We start from the raw sequence: 25,112 nt of genomic DNA, 5'->3' as shown, positions 1-25,112 counted from the left end.
AGCTAAAGTGTGGCTAAAGTTGAGCTAAAGTGTGGCTAAAGTGTGGCTAAAGTTGAGCTAAAGTGTGGCTAAAGTGTGGCTAAAGTTGAGCTAAAGTGTGGCTAAAGTGTGGCTAAAGTGTGGCTAAAGTTGAGCTAAAGTGTGGCTAAAGTTGAGCTAAAGTGTGGCTAAAGTGTGGCTAAAGTGTGGCTAAAGTGTGGCTAAAGTTGAGCTAAAGTGTGGCTAAAGTTTGGCTAAAGTGTGGCTAAAGTGTGGCTAAAGTTGAGCTAAAGTGTGGCTAAAGTTTGGCTAAAGTGTGGCTAAAGTTTGGCTAAAGTGTGGCTAAAGTGTGGCTAAAGTTGAGCTAAAGTGTGGCTAAAGTTTGGCTAAAGTTTGGCTAAAGTTTGGCTAAAGTGTGGCTAAAGTTGAGCTAAAGTGTGGCTAAAGTTGAGCTAAAGTTTGGCTAAAGTTTGGCTAAAGTGTGGCTAAAGTGTGGCTAAAGTGTGGCTAAAGTTGAGCTAAAGTTTGGCTAAAGTTTGGCTAAAGTGTGGCTAAAGTGTGGCTAAAGTGTGGCTAAAGTTGAGCTAAAGTGTGGCTAAAGTTTGGCTAAAGTTTGGCTAAAGTGTGGCTAAAGTGTGGCTAAAGTTGAGCTAAAGTGTGGCTAAAGTTTGGCTAAAGTTTGGCTAAAGTTGAGCTAAAGTGTGGCTAAGGTTTGGCTAAAGTTTGGCTAAAGTGTGGCTAAAGTGTGGCTAAAGTGTGGCTAAAGTTTGGCTAAAGTGTGGCTAAAGTTGAGCTAAAGTGTGGCTAAAGTTTGGCTAAAGTTTTGCTAAAGTGTGGCTAAAGTGTGGCTAAAGTTGAGCTAAAGTGTGGCTAAAGTTTGGCTAAAGTTTGGCTAAAGTTGAGCTAAAGTTTGGCTAAAGTTGAGCTAAAGTGTGGCTAAAGTGTGGCTAAAGTGTGGCTAAAGTTGAGCTAAAGTTTGGCTAAAGTTTGAGCTAAAGTGTGGCTAAAGTGTGGCTAAAGTTGAGCTAAAGTTTGAGCTAATGTTTGGCTAAAGTGTGGCTAAAGTTGAGCTAAAGTTTGAGCTAAAGTTTGAGCTAAAGTTTGAGCTAGGAGACAGACAGGGGGCGCTCACGAGGCAGAACCACAGGAGACAGACAGGGGGCGCTCACGAGTCAGTACCACAGGAGACACACAGGGGGCGCTCACAGACAGACTCACTTTGCCTCGAGGACCCGGATCACAGGCTGCAGTCTCCGGTTCAACTCCTCGAGCTCCTCCTCCTCGAGCGCGTCCTGGGACAGGTACAGGTCCAGGAGCCGCCTGCAGACAAACAGCAGGGGGCGCCGTGAGGACAGAGGTGTGACAACAATTCTAAAAGCTCCATCTGGTCGTTAATGTTTCAGATTTCTCCCTTTGAGCCGTGAAACTGTCAGGGATGAAACCACTCTGCTCTGATAAAATAAATCTAAAGTTTAACCTCCTGAGACCCTGTGAGCTCACACCAGGACATCACATTTCTGCCTCTTGTCACATTTGTCCATGTTTGACCCGTTGGCCACATGTGGGGACTCTGCCCACGCCATCTGGTGGTGAGATCATAACACTACACCGATGTCAGTGAGAAGACGATGAATCCTCCTACACCAGTTCTCCAAAGAAAAAAGATCCAGGAAAAAATCTATCCAAGTTATATGAATAAAAGACATTTATTTATGTCCAACACTGTCTCTTCATCATGTGGGATTAAAATGTGACATGTTTTAGTAATTGTCGCCGCGAGACATCAGTGACTGTGAAGCACTGGTCTGAGGACATCGGATATAACGTTATTTATTCGACCATGTGGTTAAACCTGGGACTGTTTACACGGTTTACAGCTGTAAATAGTTATTGTGGCACATTTGCAGAGTCATGTTGTACAGTTGTAAATCTTACTAAAATACTAAGTGGTATATTATATATTATATTATATTGTGGTAGAAATAAACAATATAGCTAGCGTGCTATAGCTAGCCTATTTAGCCCCGCCTCTATGAGCCATCTGTCTCAGATGTAGAGTTTATTTTATTTTTTGTATATTTGTATTTTTTTCACGATCCGATACTGATATTCGACATCGGAAGCGACACCGGAAACAATCCGATATTGGGTATCGGCTACAAATATCCGATACGGAACCGATACCAGTTTTGGCTCTCATCGCCTGAAAAACACAACTTTTACTAAATCTAAGTAAATATGGGCTGCAGATCATTCTGAACCTGGAGAATTTAACCTTTAACCTTAACTACTTATTATATTAAGCTGAAACTTTGATTTTGACTCATTAGGACCTTCTGGGCCTGAACAGCAAATGATATTTCATGAGGTTCTGACGGACCCACTGTCCTCACATACTTCCTGTACAACATCACATGTTAGTGATTATACTTATTAGGTCCTACTGATCCCAAACAGCAACAACAATTATAAACTGCACCAGACAAACTCTCGGGTCTCGGGACTTAAAAGTTTGGCTAAAGTTTGAGCTAAAGTTTGATCTAAAGTTTGAGCTAAAGTTTGAGCTAAAGTTTGAGCTAAAGTTTGGCTAAAGTTTGAGCTAAAGTTTGATCTAAAGTTTGAGCTAAAGTTTGAGCTAAAGTTTGAGCTAAAGTTTGAGCTAAAGTTTGATCTAAAGTTTGAGCTAAAGTTTGAGCTAAAGTTTGAGCTAAAGTTTGAGCTAAAGTTTGGCTAAAGTTTGAGCTAAAGTTTGGCTAAAGTTTGGCTAAAGTTTGAGCTAAAGTTTGAGCTAAAGTTTGGCTAAAGTTTGGCTAAGGTTTGAGCTGAAGTTTGAGCTAAAGTTTGAGCTAAAGTTTGGCTAAAGTTTGAGCTAAAGTTTGAGCTAAAGTTTGAGCTAAAGTTTGGCTAAAGTTTGAGCTAAAGTTTGAGCTAAAGCTTGAGCTAAGGTTTGGCTAAAGTTTGGCTAAAGTTTGAGCTAAAGCTTGAGCTAATGTTTGAGCTAAAGTTTGAGCTAAAGTTTGGCTAAAGTTTGAGCTAATGTTTGAGCTAAAGCTTGAGCTAAAGTTTGGCTAAGGTTTGGCTAAAGCTTGAGCTAAGGTTTGGCTAAAGCTTGAGCTAAGGTTTGGCTAAAGTTTGAGCTAATGTTTGAGCTAAAGTCTGGCTAAAGCTTGAGCTAAGGTTTGGCTAAAGCTTGAGCTAAGGTTTGGCTAAAGCTTGAGCTAAGGTTTGGCTAAAGCTTGAGCTAATGTTTGAGCTAAAGCTTGAGCTAAGGTTTGGCTAAAGCTTGAGCTAAGGTTTGAGCTAAAGTAGAAGCTAAAGCAGGACAGTTACGGCGTGTTCTTACCCGGCGAGGCTGAGCTGCAGCTCGGCACTCAGAGGGACGGAGCTCAGCAGGTTCTGGAGGAGCTCGGCTGCAGCGCTGGAGGCCTCAGAGTCTGCGCAGATGTTTATCACCTTAATAACTTTAATAACTTTAATAACCTTTAGGTCTGCGGGAGCTCCAGACTCACCCGAGCTGTGGAAGCTGCAGTTCAGCAGGTGCGGCAGCAGGTGGCGCAGCAGCGGGGCCACGTCGTGAGTCTGAGCCATGGCCTCCAGAGAAGAAACCAGGTCCTGGACCGAGCAGAGCCGAGCCAGAGCCCTGGAACAGAACGCTTTAGAGTCACTTCCTGTTTATCTCATTTCATACTTTCATAAACGACGTTCCCTCAGCCCCGCCCCCTCTGACGTCACACTCACAAACAACTTTAAAACTTCAGATTAAAGAGTCAGTTTGAAGCAGACACACCCACAGATATCAGACCGGCGGCCATCTTGTGACTGTCCCTTCTAACCCAGTGCAATGTAATCTAATGTTTTGGTGCATTTTAAAGGGGGGGTTTCAAGCTTTCCATCATGTTATTCTGTCACTCCCTCATTAAAAACATGGCTGAAGTGTTGCCTTGGCACATTCACGTATTTCTGAGTAATCTGTAAAAACTCTGATGGCGGCCATTTTAGGGATAGGTTTGCCTGAGTCCTCCTAGGAACGCCCCCACCTCCTGGAGACGCCTCCGAGCTTTGGTCACCAGCCGAGTAACCAACCACTGCTCCTCAGCAGAACCCCCTCCCCACTGATGCCACAGACAGCGTGTGGAGGGGGCGTGTCTAAAGGCTCAGAGGTTCTTAAAGAGACAGAGGCCTATTTCAAGACATTCACTACAGCCATTTTGAGAGAGACATTTTATACAAGGCAGTTATTCTAATTTACTGCATTTACAGACCGACAGAAGGTTTGTCATCATTGTAGTGTGATATAGACTGGTGCTATGGGACTGACAAAAACACAATACCCCCTCTTTATTATATGAGATCTATGGATACACCAGCCTGCAGCGCCCTCTAGCGGCCGTCAGTGTGAAAACAACATGAGAAATGATAGATTTTCATAACGAAGTCACAAACTCAGCCAAAGCATCTGAAACACAGAACATTCTTAACCTCTTAACTCCCGCCTCCAGTTCAGCTTTACCCAAATCCTGTCGGCCAGTGAAACGCCTCATCTGAAAGCTAAGACCTACAAAACTAGATTGATCTTTTTCCTCAGATTATCAGTTCTATTTCATCCCTCCTGACCGCCAGAGGCGGTGCTGTAAGCACTGAATGTTCCCTTCGCGCATGCGTAGTTCGAGTAATTAATACCAAATGAGTCACACCTGTGACCCTGGATGACGCCCCGGAGGTAATAAATCCCCCCGTCATCCGAGCCTCTGTTCCTTTTTTCTTCTCGCGTGTGGTTCGAACAACGTGGCTTTAGCCGTTCGTTTTTGGAGTTTTTCGCTGTCGCTGGATGCCCTGTCGTCGAATCTGGCTGGAGTAGCGGTGGACCGTCCTCCTTGGGCTGCGACAGTTGGATCTTCGCTATTTTCTGTAGGTATATTTGAGTGTTGTTGGTGACGATAGCGTTCGCGCCTCCTCTCCCAACTCACGGCGTTTGGTGTTGGTGCACACCGTCGTTGTTCTTTTGTGCTCCCGGAGTGTGGAGTTGGCTAACGGTGTTAGTCTTTTTTGTTGTTTTGCTATCATTGGTGACGGTAGCGTTCGCGCCCCCTCTCCCAACTTTAGCCTGTTTTTTCTGTGTATAGTCCGGATTGTTACCCGAGTGGCCTTTTTCGTTTACTGTTTCGCTATAATTGGTGACGGTAGCGTCCGCGCCCCCTCTCCCAATTTTAGCCTGTTTTTTCTGCCGATAGTCCGGTTTGCTGCCTGAGTTTGCAGTTTTTTCTTTTTACTTCGCTATAATTGGTGACGGTAGCGTTCGCGCCCCCTCTCCCACTTTTAGCCTGTTTTGCGCCTACAGTCTGCGTGGCTACCGGTGTTTTTCCGGTTGTTTTTTTTCGCTATAATTGGTGACGGTAGCGTTCGCGCCCCCTCTCCCAATTTTAGCCTGTCTTGCGCCTGTAGTTTGCGTTGCTACCGGTGTTTTTCCGGTGTGTTTTCCGCTATAATTGGTGACGGTAGCGTTCGCGCCCCCTCTCCCAATTTTAGCTTGGAGCTTGGCGTCTCGTCCCACTCTCGTGTGTGGTGCAGACGGTTGCGAGGATGGATGGCTCACATTGCTGTGTGGCTTGTGGGACGGCGCTCCAGGCAGATGACGGTCATGACCTGTGCCCTGCCTGCCTTGGACCTGACCACCTTCGGGAGGCGCTGTCGGATCATCCTTGCATGAACTGCGGTTACATGTCCCGGGCCGTGAGGCTGGCTAGGTTGGCGCAGTTGCGCACTCAAGATGGTGCTGACCTTCCTCCTTCTGGGCAGGTGGCTCTCCCTGCACGTTCGAAACGCCGGAGTGAGTCCACAGCCATTGGGCCTGCGCCTGAGTCGAAACAGTTGAGGTCTGATGAAGGCCTTTCCATGAGGTTTGAGCAGTTGTCTGCAGAGTTAGCGGTGATGAAGTCCCTGTTTCAGTCACATCGCTTGGATCCTCCCTTGGCTGGGGCTGGGTTCTCTTCCCCGCCCATGCCTGCTTTGAATAGGGAGTTAGAGGTTGTTGAGGAGGTGGAGGATGTCGGTCTCTCTGAAGATGTTTTGTCTCTGGCGGCCTCAGCCTCTCGCTTTAGGGATGACGGAGAGGCTCCATTGTCTGTGGCTGGATCGCGCTCTTCGACTCAGAGTACAGCTAGTGAGGCGGCAGACAGCTCCATGCAGGAGGTCTTGTGCATGGCTTTGAGGCGGCTGCGGGTGGATATTCCGCAGCCGGGAGAATCTGCTCCTGGGAGCGCCTTCTTCAGGCGCGTACAGGCTCCTGCCCCTTTTATTGTCCCACAATCGTCGGAATATCTGAGGGAGTTAAATGCATGCTGGCGCGACCCAGGAGCTTTTTCGCACCTCTCCGCGGATGGTCGGGTGTTGGCTTCTATGCATGAGGCGGCAAAGGCAGGCTTGGAGCGCATGCCAGCGGTTGAACCTGCCATAGCTTCACTCATCGTGTCACCAGATGAGGCTCTGCGTCGTGATGTTCGTTGCCCACGGGTTCAATGTCGCGCTACTGATGACCTCCTCTGTAGGGCCTACAGTGCTGGGGCACGGGCTGGTCGTCTTGGTAACTCGCTGGCGCACCTCCTGTTTGCCCTCTCTGCATCCTTGCAGGATGAGGGGGGTGTGGCGGTTGCTACCGGGTTTAGTGATGCGGCACTGCAGGCGTTTGCTCTGATGACCAGGGAGCTGGGCCGTGTAATGTCTTTCCTCGTTCAGGCTCGTCGGCAGGTTTGGCTGGCTCAGTCTACGCTGACTGAGACATGCCGTAGGACCCTACGCAGTGTTCCTGTGGAACCGGGAGAGATGTTTGGTTCGGCTGCCCTGGAGGCTTTGGAACGGACCGTTCAAGCGCGACAGACGAGACAGCAGCTTTCAGGTCTCAGCCGGGTTATGCAGCCCCCCCCTCCTCGGCGGCCGAGGCGCCTTGTTACTGAACCCGCTGACCGCTCGCAGCCTCGGTCCCGGGCTGGTGGTTTTTCTCCTCGTGATGTTTCACGGAGGACCAGTGGGGACTTTCGTGGCACGGTCCGCCGCTCAGGAGGGCAGGCCCGAGTGTCGGGTTCTGGCCGCCGCCCCCCCGGGGCCCCTAGGGGCCGTGGGGCTAGACAGTGAAGCCAACAGGCCGGCCGTCGGACACTTTTCCCATCAGCAGCTCAGTTACTGGGCTGCTCATGCTGTAGACCCATGGGTGGTTGCCACTTTGACCCATGGCTACAGACTACAGTTCCGACGCCGGCCACAATTTGCCCGCCGGGTCAGGATGACTACGATCAGCGACCCGGTGAAGGCTCAAGCCCTGGACCAGGAGCTTTCCGCCCTCCTGGCCAAGGGGGCAATCGAGGCAGTAGATCCTCTGCTGCAACCCAGGGGATACTATTCAACATACTTCCTCGTGCCAAAGAAAACAGGCGGCTTCCGTCCCATTTTGGATCTGAGGGGGCTCAATCGGTTTCTGAAGGTCCTGCCTTTTCACATGCTGACCACGGCAGAGGTTCTGCAGGCTATTGCGAGGGGGGACTGGTTCACGTCAATAGACCTCTCCGATGCCTACTTCCATGTGCCCATTGCGGTCGAGCACAGGTGCTTTCTCAGGTTTGCCTATCGGGGTCGCCATTGGCAGTTCCGGGTGCTTCCGTTTGGCCTTTCGCTTTCCCCAAGGGTTTTCACTCGGTGCGTGAAGGCGGCCCTCTCTCCTCTGCAGGCCGCCGGAATGAAGATTCTGCCGTATCTCGACGATTGGCTCATCTGCGCCCCCTCTCGTGCAGTCGCGATTCGGGAGACCGGTCGCCTTCTGGCTCATGTGTCCCAGTTGGGCCTCAAGGTCAACTTGGAGAAGAGTTGTCTGTCCCCGTCTCAGACGACAACTTTTCTTGGGATGATTTTGGACTCGACTTCCATGGCGGCTCGTCCATCGGTTCGCAGAGTAGACGACATCCTCCAGTTGGTCGGTCAGTTCACGCTGGGCAGGCGGTTCCCCTACGTCACCTTCCTGCAGTTGTTAGGGAAGCTGACATCTGTCACTCGCATTGTACCTTTGGGCCTGCTGTCGCTGCGTCCTCTACAGTGGTGGCTCAACGGGTTTCGCCTGGACCCCAGGCGTCACAGGCATTGCAGACTCACAGTGACAGGGACATGTCTCCGTGCCCTGACTCCGTGGGGGGACAGGTCCTATCTCTCCAGGGGTGTCCCTTTGGGGGTAGTTGTGTGTCGCAGGGAGGTGGTGACCACAGACGCCTGCTCTACGGGCTGGGGCGCTGTGTGGCAGCACCGGGCCGTCCAGGGGCGCTGGAGTCCGAGGGAGCGCTCCAGTCACATAAATGTGCTGGAGCTGCGCGCCGTACACTTGGCTCTCCGGCGTTTCCTGCCCCACCTGGTAGGCAGGCATGTTCTCGTCCGAACAGACAACACTGCAGCTGTCTACCACATCAACCATCAGGGGGGCACCAGATCTGCACCGCTTCTGGACGCGTCCAGAGCTCTTTTGGTGTGGGCGGCCCCTCGATTGGCCACTCTGCGGGCGGTGTATCTGCCCGGGGAACACAACCGGGTAGCGGACGCTCTCTCTCGTCAGTCATCTGCTCCGGGGGAGTGGACCCTTCACAGCGAAGTGATGCACATGATTTGGGACCTCTTTGGTCGAGCGGAAGTAGACCTGTTCGCCTCGAAGGAGTCGACTCAGTGCCCGCTGTGGTTTTCTCTTACGGGGGCATCGGGTGCACTGGGTCAGGATGCGTTGGCTCATCCGTGGCCTCAGGTCCTGCTGTTCGCTTTTCCGCCCCTTCCACTGATTTGGCCCACTCTTCAGCGGGTTCTGAGGGAGGGTCACAGGTTGTTGCTGGTGGCCCCGTTCTGGCCAGCACGGCCGTGGTTCCCCCTGCTGCGAAGTCTGATTCGCGGCAACCCGTGGTGTCTCCCGAACAGGAGGGATCTGCTGTCTCAGTTGGGAGGGCAGATTTGGCATCCCGACCCTCCTCGTCTTCGGCTGTGGGTCTGGCCGTTACAGGGCCCTTGTCACAGTTGACTGGGTTGCCGGCGTCTGTCCAGCACACCATTTTGAGTGCCAGGGCCTCCTCTACTCGTCGGCAGTATGATAACAGATGGCGTCTGTTTTCCCGGTGGTGTTCTGGTCGTGATGAGGACCCGGCTCTGTGTTCAGTGTCCTCTATTCTGGAGTTTCTGCAGTCGCTCTTTGATGAGGGTCGCTCTCCTTCCACGCTTAAGGTATATGTGGCAGCGATCTCTACTAATCATGCTGAGATTGATGGTTGTACTGTGGGGAGCCATAACCTTGTGTCTCGTTTTCTGCGTGGGACTCGCAGGTTACGCCCACCATCGGTCCCGCGGTCACCTGCCTGGGATCTGCCTGTGGTTCTCCAAGCGCTCTCCCGTCCTCCTTTTGAGCCTTTGGCGCAAGCGGAGCTCAAGTGGCTGTCATGTAAGACTGCTTTTTTGTTGGCTATTGTCTCTGCTAAAAGGGTTGGTGAGTTACATGCTCTGTCTGTTAGTCCCTCCTGTCTCCGGTGGAGTCCGGATGGCAGCGGTGTTACCTTATGGCCGAACACTGCATTTGTGCCTAAGGTGTTATCCGGTTCTCATTGTAACCGACCATTGCAGTTGGCACGGTTCCGGCCTTCCGGAGTGGCTGTGGAGGAGTCTGGCTGTTTGTGCCCTGTGAGGGCACTGGAGGCATACGTTGCGGCAACTGCGAGTTTGAGACGCTCGGACCAACTATTTGTGTGTTATGGAGGTCCTCAGTTGGGTCGCCCTCTGTCTAAACAACGTCTATCCCATTGGATAGTGGATGTAATCCGTCATTCCTACGAGGCGGAGGGTCACGCCTTGCCGATCGGGGTGAAGGCCCACTCGACTAGGAGTGTCTCCACTTCCTGGGCGGCTATTCGGGGTGTTCCATTGGATGCGATTTGTGCTGCGGCGTCATGGGCTTCCCCGAGCACGTTCACGAGGTTTTACAACGTCAATGTGGCGGCGTCTCATCCTCTGGGCCGTGCTCTCCTCCAGGGGCCTTCTGGATCCTCTGAGTAAGGTGGGTGCTCAGGATTCCTCGTGACGTAGCTGGTACTAGTCATTCAGTGCTTACAGCACCGCCTCTGGCGGTCAGGAGGGATGAAATAGAACGAAAGTTACGTATGTAACTACGGTTCTATGAATCCCGGATGACCGCCAGAGCTTCTCTGTCACTCAGAATCCTTGCGTTTTCGCGAGAAGATTCTTTAGGAACAGAGGCTCGGATGACGGGGGGATTTATTACCTCCGGGGCGTCATCCAGGGTCACAGGTGTGACTCATTTGGTATTAATTACTCGAACTACGCATGCGCGAAGGGAACATTCAGTGCTTACAGCACCGCCTCTGGCGGTCATCCGGGATTCATAGAACCGTAGTTACATACGTAACTTTCGATTGTTATTCATCACTTTTTTTGTTGGGCAGTCGTCTGTTTTTCGTCTTTTTCGACTTTTTTGTTACTTTTTTTTTCTAATTTTTTCTAAATTTTCCGTCAGTTTTTTGTCAAATTTTTTGTCATTTTTTTGTCACTTTTTTGTCATTTTTTTTGTCGATTTTTTGTCGATTTTTTGTCGATTTTTTGTCAATTTTTTGTCAATTTTTTGTTAATTTTTTGTCAATATTTTGTCAATTTTTTGTCATTTTTTTGTCATTTTTTTGTCAATTTTTTTGTCATTTTTTTGTCAATTTTTTGTCATTTTTTGTCATTTTTTTGTCATTTTTTTTTGTCATTTTTTTGTCATTTTTTTTTCACATTTTCGTCTCAGTTTTGTTGCTATTTTCACACCTTTTTCCCAGAAGCTTTTCGATTGGGGTAAAGCTGGAGAAAAAGTGCTTGGTTCAGGTTAAGGGGCTAAACATAAAACATGTATAACGATGTTCTCCTCACTTGTTGGTGGGCGCCGCGTGCTCCTGGTTCTGCAGCAGAACGACGAGCGCTCCCAGAGTCTCCCTGAGGAGCCCGGGCTCCTGGGGCTCCTGAGGCTCCTGAGGGGCTCCGGAGCGCCCCCTGCAGAGCGACCTGCTCAGCGCCGAGGCCAGCGCCTGCACCAGCGCCGTCTCCATGACGACCTTCACGGCGAGCTGGCAGAGGACCATGAGGGAGCCGGCCCTGAAGTCCAGCAGAGGAGACTTCAGGCCCTGCTGGACGTACGGCAGCAGCTTGGTGATCATGGCGTCCGTGACCGAGGGGGCGGAGTCGAGGGCGGAGACTAACGTGGAGGCGAAGAACGAGAAGATGACTCTGAGAGGAGGCGCCGCGGGCCGCGAGGAGAACGCCTGGAACAGACAAGAACACGTTAACCCCTGTGCTAAGGTTTGGGCTAAAGTTTGGCTAAAGTTTGGCTAAAGTTTGGCTAAAGTTTGGCTAAGGTTTGGCTAAAGTTTGAGCTAAAGTTTGGCTAAAGTTTGAGCTAAAGTTTGGCTAGAGTTTGGCTAAAGTTTGGCTAAGGTTTGGCTAAAGTTTGGCTAAAGTTTGAGCTAAAGTTTGGGCTAAGGTTTGAGCTAAAGTTTGGCTAAGGTTTGGCTAAAGTTTGAGCTAAAGTTTGGCTAAAGTTTGAGCTAAAGTTTGAGCTAAAGTTTGAGCTAAAGTTTAGCTAAAGTTTGGCTAAAGTTTGGCTAAAGTTTGGCTAAAGTTTGGCTAAAGTTTGGCTAAAGTTTGACTAAAGTTTGGCTAAAGTTTGAGCTAAAGTTTGGCTAAAGTTTGACTAAAGTTTGGCTAAAGTTTGGCTAAAGTTTGAGCTAAAGTTTAGCTAAAGTTTGGCTAAAGTTTGGCTAAAGTTTGACTAAAGTTTGACTAAAGTTTGACTAAAGTTTGACTAAAGTTTGGGTAAAGTTTGAGCTAAAGTTTGAGCTAAAGTTTGACTAAAGTTTGAGCTAAAGTTTGAGCTAAAGTTTGACTAAAGTTTGGCTAAAGTTTGGCTAAAGTTTGACTAAAGTTTGACTAAAGTTTGACTAAAGTTTGACTAAAGTTTGACTAAAGTTTGACTAAAGTTTGACTAAAGTTTGGCTAAAGTTTGGCTAAAGTTTGGCTAAAGTTTGGCTAAAGTTTGAGCTAAAGTTTGACTAAAGTTTGGTTAAAGTTTGGCTAAAGTTTGGCTAAAGTTTGAGCAAAAGTTTGAACTAAAGTTTGAGCTAAAGTTTGAGCAAAAGTTTGGCTAAAGTTTGAGCTAAAGTTTGGCTAAAGTTTGAGCAAAAGTTTGAGCTAAAGTTTGGCTAAAGTTTGAGCTAAAGTTTGAGCTAAAGTTTGAGCTAAAGTTTGGCTAAAGTTTGGCTAAAGTTTGGCTAAAGTTTGGCTAAAGTTTGGCTAAAGTTTGGCTAAAGTTTGAGCTAAAGTTTGGCTAAAGTTTGAGCTAAAGTTTGAGCTAAAGTTTGAGCTAAAGTTTGAGCTGAACTTTGGCTAAAGTTTGGCTAAAGTTTGGCTAAAGTTTGAGCTAAAGTTTGAGCTAAAGTTTGAGCTAAAGTTTGAGCTAAAGTTTGGCTAAAGTTTGGCTAAAGTTTGAGCTAAAGTTTGGCTAAAGTTTGAGCTAAAGTTTGAGCTAAAGTTTGAGGTAAAGTTTGGCTAAAGTTTCAGCTAAAGTTTGAGGTAAAGTTTGAGGTAAAGTTTGAGGTAAAGTTTGAGCTAAAGTTTGGGCTAAAGTTTGGCTAAAGTTTGAGCTTAAGTTTGGCTAAAGTTTGGCTAAAGTTTGAGCTAAAGTTTGAGCTAAAGTTTGAGCTTAAGTTTGAGCTTAAGTTTGGCTAAAGTTTGAGCTAAAGTTTGAGCTAAAGTTTGGCTAAAGTTTGAGCTAAAGTTTGAGCTAAAGTTTGGCTAAAGTTTGGCTAAAGTTTGAGCTAAAGTTTGAGCTAAAGTTTGAGCTAAAGTTTGAGCTAAAGTTTGAGCTAAAGTTTGAGCTAAAGTTTGAGCTAAAGTTTGAGCTAAAGTTTGAGCTTAAGTTTGGCTAAAGTTTGAGCTAAAGTTTGAGCTAAAGTTTGAGCTTAAGTTTGGCTAAAGTTTGGCTAAAGTTTGAGCTAAAGTTTGAGCTAAAGTTTGAGCTAAAGTTTGAGCTAAAGTTTGAGCTTAAGTTTGGCTAAAGTTTGGCTAAAGTTTGAGCTAAAGTTTGAGCTAAAGTTTGAGATAAAGTTTGAGCTTAAGTTTGGCTAAAGTTTGGCTAAAGTTTGGCTAAAGTTTGAGCTAAAGTGTGAGCTAAAGTTTGAGCTAAAGTTTGAGCTTAAGTTTGGCTAAAGTTTGAGCTAAAGTTTGAGCTAAAGTTTGGCTAAAGTTTGAGCTAAAGTTTGAGCTAAAGTTTGGCTAAAGTTTGAGCTAAAGTTTGAGCTAAAGTTTGAGCTTAAGTTTGGCTAAAGTTTCGCTAAAGTTTGGCTAAAGTTTGAGCTAAAGTGTGAGCTAAAGTTTGGCTAAAGTTTGAGCTAAAGTTTGGCTAAAGTTTGAGCTAAAGTTTGAGCTAAAGTTTGGCTAAAGTTTGGCTAAAGTTAGGCTAAAGTTTGGCTAAAGTGTGGCTAAAGTTTGGTTAAAGTTTGAGCTAAAGTTTGAGCTAAAGTTTGAGCTAAAGTTTGAGCTAAAGTTTGGCTAAAGTTTGAGCTAAAGTTTGAGCTAAAGTTTGGCTAAAGTTTGGCTAAAGTTTGGCTAAAGTTAGGCTAAAGTTTGGCTAAAGTGTGGCTAAAGTTTGAGCTAAAGTTTGAGCTAAAGTTTGAGCTAAAGTTTGAGCTAAAGTTTGAGCTAAAGTTTGAGCTAAAGTTTGAGCTAAAGTTTGGTTAAAGTTTGAGCTAAAGTTTGAGCTAAAGTTTGGCTAAAGTTTGGCTAAAGTGTGGCTAAAGTTTGAGCTAAAGTTTGAGCTAAAGTTTGGCTAAAGTTTGGCTAAAGTTTGAGCTAAAGTTTGGCTAAAGTTTGAGCTAAAGTTTGAGCTAAAGTTTGAGCTAAAGTTTGGCTAAAGTTTGGCTAAAGTTAGGCTAAAGTTTGGCTAAAGTTAGGCTAAAGTTTGGTTAAAGTTTGAGCTAAAGTTTGAGCTTAAGTTTGGCTAAAGTTTGGCTAAAGTTAGGCTAAAGTTTGAGCTAAAGTTTGGCTAAAGTTTGAGCTAAAGTTTGGCTAAAGTTTGGCTAAAGTTAGGCTAAAGTTTGGCTAAAGTTTGGCTAAAGTTTGGTTAAAGTTTGAGCTAAAGTTTGAGCTTAAGTTTGGCTAAAGTTTGGCTAAAGTTTGGCTAAAGTTTGAGCTAAAGTTTAGCTAAAGTTTGGTTAAAGTTTGAGCTAAAGTTTGAGCTAAAGTTTGGCTAAAGTTTGGCTAAAGTTTGAGCTAAAGTTTGAGCTAAAGTTTGGCTAAAGTTTGAGCTAAAGTTTGAGCTAAAGTTTGGCTAAAGTTTGGCTAAAGTTAGGCTAAAGTTTGGCTAAAGTGTGGCTAAAGTTTGGTTAAAGTTTGAGCTAAAGTTTGAGCTTAAGTTTGGCTAAAGTTTGAGCTAAAGTTTTGCTAAAGTTTGAGCTAAAGTTTGGCTAAAGTTTGGTTAAAGTTTGAGCTTAAGTTTGGCTAAAGTTTGGCTAAAGTTTGAGCTAAAGTTTGAGCTAAAGTTTGAGCTAAAGTTTGGCTAATGTTTGAGCTAAAGTTTGGGCTAAAGTTTGGCTAAAGTGTGGCTAAAGTTTGGCTAAAGTTTGGCTAAAGTTTGGCTAAAGTTTGAGCTAAAGTTTGAGCTAAAGTTTGGGCTAAAGTTTGGCTAAAGTTTGGGCTAAAGTTTGGCTAAAGTTTGAGCTAAAGTTTGGCTAAAGTTTGGCTAAAGTTTGGTTAAAGTTTGGCTAAAGTTTGGCTAAAGTGTGGCTAAAGTGTGGCTAAAGTGTGGCTAAAGTGTGGCTAAAGTGTGGCTAAAGTTTGGCTAAAGTTTGGCTAAAGTTTGGCTAAAGTTTGGCTAAAGTTTGGCTAAAGTGTGGCTAAAGTGTGGCTAAAGTTTGGCTAAAGTTTGGCTAAAGTTTGAGCTAAAGTTTGAGCTAAAGTTTGAGCTAAAGTTTGAGCTAAAGTTTGGCTAAAGTTTGGCTAAAGTTAGGCTAAAGTTTGAGCTAAAGTTTGAGCTAAAGTTTGAGCTAAAGTTTGGCTAAAGTTTGGCTAAAGTTTGGCTAAAGTTTGAGCTAAAGTTTGAGCTAAAGTTTGAGCTAAAGTTTGAGCTAAAGTTTGAGCTAAAGTTTGAGCTAAAGTTTGAGCTAAAGTTTGAGCTAAAGTTTGAGCTAAAGTTTGAGCTAAAGTTTGAGCTAAAGTTTGGCTAAAGCTTGAGCTAAAGTTTGAGCTAAAGCTTGAGCTAAAGTTTGAGCTAAAGTTTGGTTAAAGTTTGGCTAAAGTTTGGCTAAAGCTTGAGCTAAAGTTTGGCTAAAGTTTGAGCTGAAGTTTGGTGAGGAGAACATCTGGAATAAACACATACACTTTAACCCCTGTGCACCGCGAGGAGAACATCTGGAATAGACACATACACTTTAACCCCTGTGCACCGTGAGGAGAACATCTGGAATAGACACATACACATAACATACACAGAACATCTGCCCTCAGGCTGTACCTGGATGGAGCTGAGGACCAGGTCACAGATGAAGTTCATGAAGCCCAGGTCTTTGTAGCAGTGAGTGACCAGTGTGAGGCGGGACAGAGGGACGCCGGGTTTCTGTGGGACGAGAGGACACGTGTCAGATCAGACGGACCCCCCCTGAGCGTCAGACCCCCCCTCAGTCTCAGACCCCCCCTGACCCCCCCCTCGTACCTGCAGGCAGTGCAGCCAGTTCCACTTGTTGCTGGGCTCGTGGATCTGCAGCAGCTGAAGGACTCGCACAAACAGGTTTGTGTCGTGATACGGCAGCGCGAAGGCCACGAGGTCGTCCACGTTAAACAGGTGCACGTGGAACCTGCACATGAGCATCAGTGTTAACCTCTGAACATCAGTGTTAACCTCTGAACATCAGTGTGAACCTCTGAACATCAGTGTGAACCTCTGAACATCAGTGTGAACCTCTGAACATCAGTGTTAACCTCTGAACATCAGTGTGAACCTCTGAACATCAGTGTTAACCTCTGAACTCCCCCGCCTCAACATCAGTGTTAACCTCTGAACATCAGTATGAACATCAGTATTAACCTCTGAACATCAGTGTTAACCTCCCGCCTCAACCCAGAGGAGCTTTTTCCTCACGTCATCAGTTTTTTTCCATCATCTTTTTCTTTGTGTTCAACTCATTCATCATTTTTTTGTCATTTTTCATCACATTTTTGTCATTTTTTCGTACATTTTTTGTGATTTTTCTTTTTTTTTCTTCACATTTTTCATTTTTTTGTCACATTTTTTTGGGTCATTTTTTGCCACAATTTTGTTTTTGTTTTTTGTAATTATTGATAAATTTTTTGTCATTTTTCGTCATATTTTTGTCATTTTTTCCATTATTTTTTTTCACATTTTTGCAATTTTTTGTCTTTTTTTGTCGCTTTTTAATCCAATTTTTGTCATTTTTTAATCACATTTTAATTTTTTGTCATTTTTTTGTGTCATTTTTAATCAAATTTTTGTCATTTTTTGCATTTTTCACATTTTTGCATTTTTTTGTCTTTATTTGTCGCTTTTTAATCCAATTTTTGTCATTTTTTTTACCACATTTTAATTTTTTGTCTTTTCTTTGTAACATTTTTGTCTTTTTTTGTCAAACTTTTATCACATTTTTTGTCACATTTTTTTTCATTTTTTCATTCCGCGCGTGTTGTCGAGGGGACTCCGTGCGTGTTGTCGAGGGGACTCCGTGCGTGTTGTCGGGGGGATTCCGTGCGTGTTGTCGGGGGGACTCCGCGCGTGTTGTCGGGGGGACTCCGTGCGTGTTGTCGGGGGGACTCCGTGCGTGTTGTCGGGGGGACTCCGTGCGTGTTGTCGGGGGGACTCCGTGCGTGTTGTCGGGGGGACTCCGTGCGTGTTGTTGGGGGGACTCCGTGCGTGTTGTCGGGGGGACTCCGTGCGTGTTGTCGGGGGGACTCCGCGCGTGTTGTCGGGGGGACTCCGTGCGTGTTGTCGGGGGGACTCCGTGCGTGTTGTTGGGGGGACTCCGTGCGTGTTGTCGGGGGGGTTCCGTGCGTGTTGTCGGGGGGACTCCGTGCGTGTTGTCGGGGGGACTCCGTGCGTGTTGTCGGGGGGGTTCCGCGCGTGTTGTCGAGGGGACTCCGTGCGTGTTGTTGGGGGGACTCCGTGCGTGTTGTCGGGGGGACTCCGTGCGTGTTGTCGGGGGGACTCCGTGCGTGTTGTCGGGGGGACTTTGTAATTTTTCGTCACATTTTTGTCATTTTTTCGTACATTTTTTGTCATTTTTTTGTCACATTTTTGTCATTTTTCTCTTTTTTTTTCTTCACATTTTTCATTTTTTGGTCACATTTTTTTCATGTTTTTGCCACCATTTTTTGCCACCATTTTTTGCCACCATTTTTTGCCACCATTTTGTATTTTTTTTTGTCATTTTTAATCAATTTTCAATCAATTTTTTATAATCATATTTTGTCATTTTTTCCATTTTTTTTCACATTTTTGCATTTTTTTGTCTTTTTTTGTCTTTTTTTGTCGCTTTTTAATCCATTTTTTGTCATTTTTTTATCACATTTTAATTTTTTGTCTTTTTTTTGTCATTTTTTGTGTCATTTTTTGTGTCATTTTTTGTGTCATTTTTTGCCACCATTTTGTATTTTGTTTTGTCATTTTTAATAAATTTTTTGTCATTTTTGATCACATTTTTGTCATTTTTTCCATTTTTTTTTCACATTTTTGCATTTTTTTGTCTTTTTTTGTCTTTTTTTGTCGCTTTTTAATCAAATTTTTGTCATTTTTTTTACCACATTTTAATTTTTTGTCTTTTCTTTGTAACATTTTTGTCTTTTTTTGTCAAACTTTTATCACATTTTTTTTCATTTTTTCATTCCGTGCGTGTTGTCGGGGGGGACTCCGTGCGTGTTGTCGGGGGGACTCCGCGCGTGTTGTCGGGGGGATTCCGTGCGTGTTGTCGGGGGGACTCCGTGCGTGTTGTCGGGGGGACTTTGTAATTTTTCGTCACATTTTTGTCATTTTTCTCCATTTTTTCTTCACATTTTTCATGTTTTTGTCATTTTTTTGTGTCATTTTTTGCCACCATTTTGTATTTTTTTTTGTCATTTTTAATCAATTTTCAATCAATTTTTTTTTTATCATATTTTGTCATTTTTTCCATTTTTTTTCACATTTTTGCAATTTTTTGTCTTTTTTTGTCTTTTTTTGTCGCCTTTTAATCCAATTTTTGTCATTTTTTTTACCACATTTTAATTTTTTGTCTTTTCTTTGTCATTTTTTGTGTCATTTTTTGTCATTTTTTGTGTCATTTTTTGCCACCAATTTGTATTTTGTTTTGTCATTTTTGATCAATTTATTGTCATTTTTCGTCATATTTTTGTCATTTTTTCCAATTTTTTTCACATTTTTGCATTTTTTTGTCTTTTTTTGTCTTTTTTTGTCTTTTTTTGTCTTTTTTTGTCTTTTTTTGTCTTTTTTTGTCGCTTTTTAATCCAATTTTTGTCATTTTTTTTACCACATTTTATTTTTTTGTCTTTTCTTTGTAACATTTTTGTCTTTTTTTGTCAAACTTTTATCACATTTTTTGTCACATTTTTTTTTCATTTTTTCATTCCGCGCGTGTTGTCGGGGGGACTCCGTGCGTGTTGTCGGGGGGATTCCGTGCGTGTTGTCGGGGGGATTCCGTGCGTGTTGTCGGGGGGATTCCGTGCGTGTTGTCGGGGGGATTCCGCGCGTGTTGTCGGGGGGACTCCGTGCGTGTTGTCTTTGTAATTTGTAATTTTTCGTCACATTTTTGTCATTTTTTCGTACATTTTTTGTCATTTTTTTGTCACATTTTTGTCATTTTTTCGTACATTTTTTGTCATTTTTCTCTTTTTTTTTCTTCACATTTTTCATTTTTTGGTCACATTTTTTTCATGTTTTTGCCACCATTTTTTGCCACCATTTTTTGCCACCATTTTTTGCCACCATTTTGTATTTTTTTTTGTCATTTTTAATCAATTTTCAATCAATTTTTTTTAATCATATTTTGTCATTTTTTCCATTTTTTTTCACATTTTTGCATTTTTTTGTCTTTTTTTGTCTTTTTTTGTCGCTTTTTAATCCATTTTTTGTCATTTTTTTATCACATTTTAATTTTTTGTCTTTTTTTTGTCATTTTTTGTGTCATTTTTTGTGTCATTTTTTGCCACCATTTTGTATTTTGTTTTGTCATTTTTAATAAATTTTTTGTCATTTTTGATCACATTTTTGTCATTTTTTCCATTTTTTTTTCACATTTTTGCATTTTTTTGTCTTTTTTTGTCTTTTTTTGTCGCTTTTTAATCAAATTTTTGTCATTTTTTTTACCACATTTTAATTTTTTGTCTTTTCTTTGTAACATTTTTGTCTTTTTTTGTCAAACTTTTATCACATTTTTTTTCATTTTTTCATTCCGTGCGTGTTGTCGGGGGGATTCCGTGCGTGTTGTCGGGGGGATTCCGTGCGTGTTGTCGGGGGGATTCCGTGCGTGTTGTCGGGGGGATTCCGTGCGTGTTGTCGGGGGGACTTTGTAATTTTTCGTCACATTTTTGTCATTTTTTCGTACATTTTTTGTCATTTTTTTGTCACATTTTTGTCATTTTTTCGTACATTTTTTGTCATTTTTCTCTTTTTTTTTCTTCACATTTTTCATTTTTTGGTCACATTTTTTTCATGTTTTTGCCACCATTTTTTGCCACCATTTTTTGCCACCATTTTGTATTTTTTTTGGTCATTTTTAATCAATTTTCAATCAATTTTTTTTAATCATATTTTGTCATTTTTTCCATTTTTTTTCACATTTTTGCATTTTTTTGTCTTTTTTTGTCTTTTTTTGTCGCTTTTTAATCCATTTTTTGTCATTTTTTTATCACATTTTAATTTTTTGTCTTTTTTTTGTCATTTTTTGTGTCATTTTTTGCCACCATTTTGTATTTTGTTTTGTCATTTTTAATACATTTTTCGTCATATTTTTGTCATTTTTTTCATTTTTTTTCACATTTTTGCATTTTTTTGTCTTTTTTTGTCTTTTTTTGTCGCTTTTTAATCAAATTTTTGTCATTTTTTTTACCACATTTTAATTTTTTGTCTTTTCTTTGTAACATTTTTGTCTTTTTTTGTCAAACTTTTATCACATTTTTTGTCACATTTTTTTTCATTTTTTCATTCCGCGCGTGTTGTCGGGGGGACTCCGTGCGTGTTGTCGGGGGGACTCCGCGCGTGTTGTCGGGGGGACTCCGTGCGTGTTGTCGGGGGGACTCCGTGCGTGTTGTCGGGGGGACTCTGTAATTTTTCGTCACATTTTTGTCATTTTTCTCTTTTTTTTCTTCACATTTTTCATTTTTTGGTCACATTTTTTTCATGTTTTTGTCATTTTTTTGTGTCATTTTTTGCCACCATTTTGTATTTTTTTTTGTCATTTTTAATCAATTTTCAATCAATTTTTTTAATCATATTTTGTCATTTTTTCCATTTTTTTTTCACATTTTTTCCATTTTTTGTCTTTTTTTGTCGCTTTTTAATCCATTTTTTGTCATTTTTTTTTATCACATTTTAATTTTTTGTCTTTTTTTGGTCATTTTTTGTGTCATTTTTTGTGTCATTTTTTGCCACCATTTTGTATTTTGTTTTGTCATTTTTAATAAATTTTTTGTCATATTTGATCAATTTATTGTCATTTTTCGTCATATTTTTGTCATTTTTTCCATTTTTTTTTCACATTTTTGCATTTTTTTGTCTTTTTTTGTCTTTTTTTGTCTTTTTTTGTCTTTTTTTGTCGCTTTTTAATCCAATTTTTGTCATTTTTTTAACCACATTTTAATTTTTTGTCTTTTCTTTGTAACATTTTTGTATTTTTTTGTCAAACTTTTATCACATTTTTTGTCACATTTTTTTTCATTTTTTCATTCCGTGCGTGTTGTCGGGGGGACTCCGCGCGTGTTGTCGAGGGGACTCCGCGCGTGTTGTCGGGGGGACTCCGTGCGTGTCTCACCTGTGGATGAGCCACTCCAGGCACTTGTGCGTGGGCCGCAGCAGGAAGTACGGACTCGCCCTCCGCAGGAACAGGCCGATGTCCAGGTCCAGCTGACGGTTGGTCTCTTTGGACTGAACGCTGCGCTCTAGTGTCAGGGAGGAGGAACTGAACAGGGTCTGCTGGAACTCAGAGAGCGACGGTTCTATTCCCAGGAGCTCGTCCAGCCCCGTGCAGCCTGGGGGGGGAGAGGGGGAGAGGAGAGAGTTCATATATTCATTTAGGTCTTTTTTAGTTCAGGGGGAAACATGGTGGACAAATTTAAAACAAACATTAGGTGCAAATTGGAAGATAACATTGTGAAAAAATAGGAAGAAAATTGGTGGGGGGGAAATGGGGGGAAAGGTGTGAAAATAAGAGGCATAAGAGAAGCAACTTTTGAAAAAAAAAGGAGGAAAAATGAGGGGTAAATAGTAAAAATGTGAAAATACTTTGGGAAAGTGTAGCACAAAATAGTAAAAAGAGCATCAGGAGTAGTAGTATCAGTGTGAACCTCTTAACTCCCGCTTTTTTCCTCACGTCAGCACATTGTTTTTCATCATTTTTATTGTTGGGTGTTCAACTCTTTCATCATATTTTTATCACATTTTTATCACATTTTTTTTTTAGTTTTTGGTCATTTTTTTAATCAAATTTTTGTCATTTTTTAATTAAATTTTTGTCGTTTTTTAATCAAATTTTTGTCATTTTTTAATTAAATTTTTGTCATTTTTTAATAAATTTTTGTCGTTTTTTAATCAATTTTTTGTCATTTTTTAATCACATTTTTGTCGTTTTTAATCAAATTTTTGTAATTTTTTTAATCAAATTTTTGTCATTTTTTAATCAATTTTTTGTCATTTTTTAATCAATTTTTTGTCATTTTTTAATCAATTTTTTGTCATTTTTTAATCAATTTTTTGTCATTTTTTAATCAATTTTTTGTCATTTTTTAATCAATTTTTTGTCATTTTTAATCAAATTTTTGTCGTTTTTCTAATCACATTTTTGTCATTTTTTAATCAATTTTTTGTCATTTTTTAATCAAATTTTTGTCATTTTTTAATCAAATTTTTGTCATTTTTTTAATCAATTTTTTGTCATTTTTTAAATCAACTTTTTGTCGTTTTTTAATCAAATTTTTGTCATTTTTTAATCAAAATTTTGTCATTTTTTAATCAATTTTTTGTCGTTTTTTTAATCAAATTTTTGTCATTTTTTTGATTTTTTTTGTCACATCAATTAATCATGAGCCGAAAACAAGAAGTTTTCGGGGGGATTCCGTGCGTGGAGTAAAGGGCATCAGGAGTAAAAAGGGCATCAGGAGTAAAGGGCATCAGGAGTAAAAAGAGCAACAGGAGTAAAAAGAGCATCAGGAGTAAAAAGGGCATCAGGAGTAAAGGGCATCAGGAGTAAAAAGGGCATCAGGAGTAAAGGGCATCAGGAGTAAAGGGCATCAGGAGTAAAAGGGCATCAGGAGTAAAGGGCGTCAGGAGTAAAAAGGGCATCAGTAGTAAAGGGCATCAGGAGTAAAAGGGCATCAGGAGTAAAAGGGCATCAGGAGTAAAAAGGGCATCAGGAGTAAAAAGGGAATCAGGAGTAAAGGGCATCAGGAGTAAAAAGGGCATCAGGAGTAAAGGGCATCAGGAGTAAAGGGGAATCAGGAGGAATCATACCCAGGGCGTAGAAGGTGGATCGATCCATCGTCGCCGCATCTTTGGGCTCGAACAGAAACGAGGCGACTTCCTTCCGGGTGAACAGGTTGGGGTCGGTCTGAGGCAGAGCCAGACGCTTCAGCTGCAGCGCCAGCGACGTCATCGTCACGACCTGGGAAGAAACACAGTTAACCACACTGTTAGGACCCCGACCCCGCCCCCACAGGCTCCGCCTCCTCACTACACACACAAGATTATTATTCAGTAAAGTATACAAGCGAGACATTTTACATTTTCATATTTGATTTTTTTTTAAATAAAAATCCTATGATCGGCAAAAACAATGTCCATAAACCGGGTGGGGCTGCACTAACGATTATTTTGATAATCGATTTATCTACTGATTATTTTTACGATTAATCGATTAATCGCTTGGCTGTGAAAGGTGCATGGAAATTGCCTTTTTTCGATTTTTTGACCACATAAAGCTAAAGTGGCGCCGCTTGAGGACGTGTTGATGGAGTAAACTTAAAGTAAACATTTGTAGGAGGCTCTTTGTGCCAATTCTGCCTCTGATTGGACGAGACAAAGACAGATATTTATGAAATTTACAATGTAGAAAACACCACAGACCCTCACTTTAAAAACAAAGTAGGTTTTCATCCAAAATACATAAATGTCATGTCATTTTTGCTCTATTTTAGTCTGTGTTCACTAGAAAACGATTAATCAATTACTGAAATAGTTGACAACTATTTCAGTAATTGATTAGTTGTCGATTAATCGATTAGTTGTTGCAGCCCTAAAACCGGGCATTGCTTCTCCTGCTGTAACAGATCTATTATTCTATAAAACCGAGTCAGACCCAGATGCATCAGCTGTTGCCATTCACCAAAGCACGCGGCGGAAAAAACAATAACAGCGATCGCTCGTATATATAATTGACAACTTCTAAATCCCAGCCTCGCGCCTGTAGAACATTAATTCAGTGATATTTTATTCTTTTTTTGCGCCATCCTTATTTCCCTGCAGATATGATGAGCCGTTTCCATCCTTCACTTCATGTAACTCTTTAAGCTCGTGTCCAACAGTCGGTGTTTTCTATTATGTCCACACTGATGTAATTTATATCACTGATTAATCTCTTAACCCCATTTTCTCCAGTTTTACCCAAATCTAAAGCTTCTTCACAGGAGCTCACGGGGCTATAGGCCAGTGTAACGTCTCATTTGAAAGCTAAGACCAGCAAAACGGATCTTTACCCGCGGCTTCATCACTTTCTTGCTGCTCTTTCGTGGCTTTGTTTGCTGCGTTTCCGTCTCGTTTTGTGGCCGTTTTGATGCTTTAGATTTGGGTAAAGCTGGAGAAAACGCGCTCGGTGAAGGCGGGGGTTAAGAGGTTAGACCGGAGCTAAAGTCGCCCGTGTTTGTCTCACTAAAGCCTCCGTTATCTCCGTTATTCTGTCTAGTTTCTGTAGTTTCTGTAGTTTCTGTTGTTCTAAAGTCTCGGACATGAACAGGTTTGAGTCTCACAGTTTAATAATAAAATAATAAAAGTGAATTACCTTAAATCCGCAGATATTCCGGTGTTTTTTACAAAATTCACGTGTGAGGAAACCAACCCGGAAGCACGATGCCGATGGAGGAAGTGACGTCAGAACCGACATCCGGCCCACGAGCGCCGATATTTCTTTTTATATTTTTTTTAATAAAGAGAATAAATAAAAACTACCTATTAAACATTGTCTAAAAGAACCGTATGTAATGACGTCAAATATAAAATATAATTTTCATGTTGATTTGAAAGTTAAAGGTTTTGTTTTGAAAACCACGTGTTTATCATGAAGTCTCTTAAAGGGACCGAGGTGAGTAAATCAGCTACAGTTTTTATGGTGCTTTTTAGTGTTGTTTTAGTACCAGACGCAGTACTGCAGTGAAGTATCTGAGTCTGTAGTAATATATGCAGTACCAGACGCAGTAATGCAGTGACTTCATTTCACGCCTCATGAACCACAGACAGTTTGAGTTAACGCTGAAGCTCTGAGCGTAAATAAGAGGAGGGGGCGTGGCCTGGTCTGGGCCTGGTCTGGACCTGGTCTGGGCCTAGTCTGGGCCTGGAACACCTGCCGTTCCTCAGATCACATGACCAGAGCTGAGGGTGATGGTCCTTCGTCACCACAGTCCGATACAGCGACTGTCTGTCGACCTCACGCTCCATCCTCACTGAGACACTTGAACTCCTCCCCCTGAGGCGAGGACCAGGAGGAGCTGATCCTCATCCCGGCCTCTTCACACTCGCCTCAAACCTGAGGATCACAGTCTGACCTTTAACCTTTACTTTCTCACTTTAACTTCATTCGTTTGTTTTTTCCGTCTCTCCT

General features: G+C 42.8%; 1 protein-coding gene across 1 annotated transcript in view; it reads right to left on the bottom strand.

Moving 5' to 3' along the window:
- heatr1 (HEAT repeat containing 1) overlaps window positions 1-22,900 on the bottom strand; it is a 74,034-nt gene extending 51,134 nt beyond the window's left edge. The window contains exons 1-8 of the mRNA XM_079577485.1: window positions 22,754-22,900; window positions 21,060-21,276; window positions 15,740-15,881; window positions 15,542-15,643; window positions 10,909-11,297; window positions 3,489-3,619; window positions 3,323-3,413; window positions 1,198-1,299 (exon numbers count right to left, since the gene is read on the bottom strand). Coding sequence (XP_079433611.1) covers window positions 1,198-1,299; window positions 3,323-3,413; window positions 3,489-3,619; window positions 10,909-11,297; window positions 15,542-15,643; window positions 15,740-15,881; window positions 21,060-21,276; window positions 22,754-22,895 — 1,316 coding nt within the window. The 5' untranslated portion in view covers window positions 22,896-22,900. The remainder of the gene's footprint in view (window positions 1-1,197; window positions 1,300-3,322; window positions 3,414-3,488; window positions 3,620-10,908; window positions 11,298-15,541; window positions 15,644-15,739; window positions 15,882-21,059; window positions 21,277-22,753) is intronic.
- Between the last annotated feature and the right edge of the window lie 2,212 nt (window positions 22,901-25,112).

The sequence above is a fragment of the Gobius niger genome (assembly GCF_951799975.1).
Source record: "Gobius niger genome assembly, chromosome: 19".
Classification (NCBI taxonomy): domain Eukaryota; kingdom Metazoa; phylum Chordata; class Actinopteri; order Gobiiformes; family Gobiidae; genus Gobius; species Gobius niger.
Note: the sequence above shows the minus strand (reverse complement) of the source record. Positions and strands in the feature narration are given on the sequence as shown.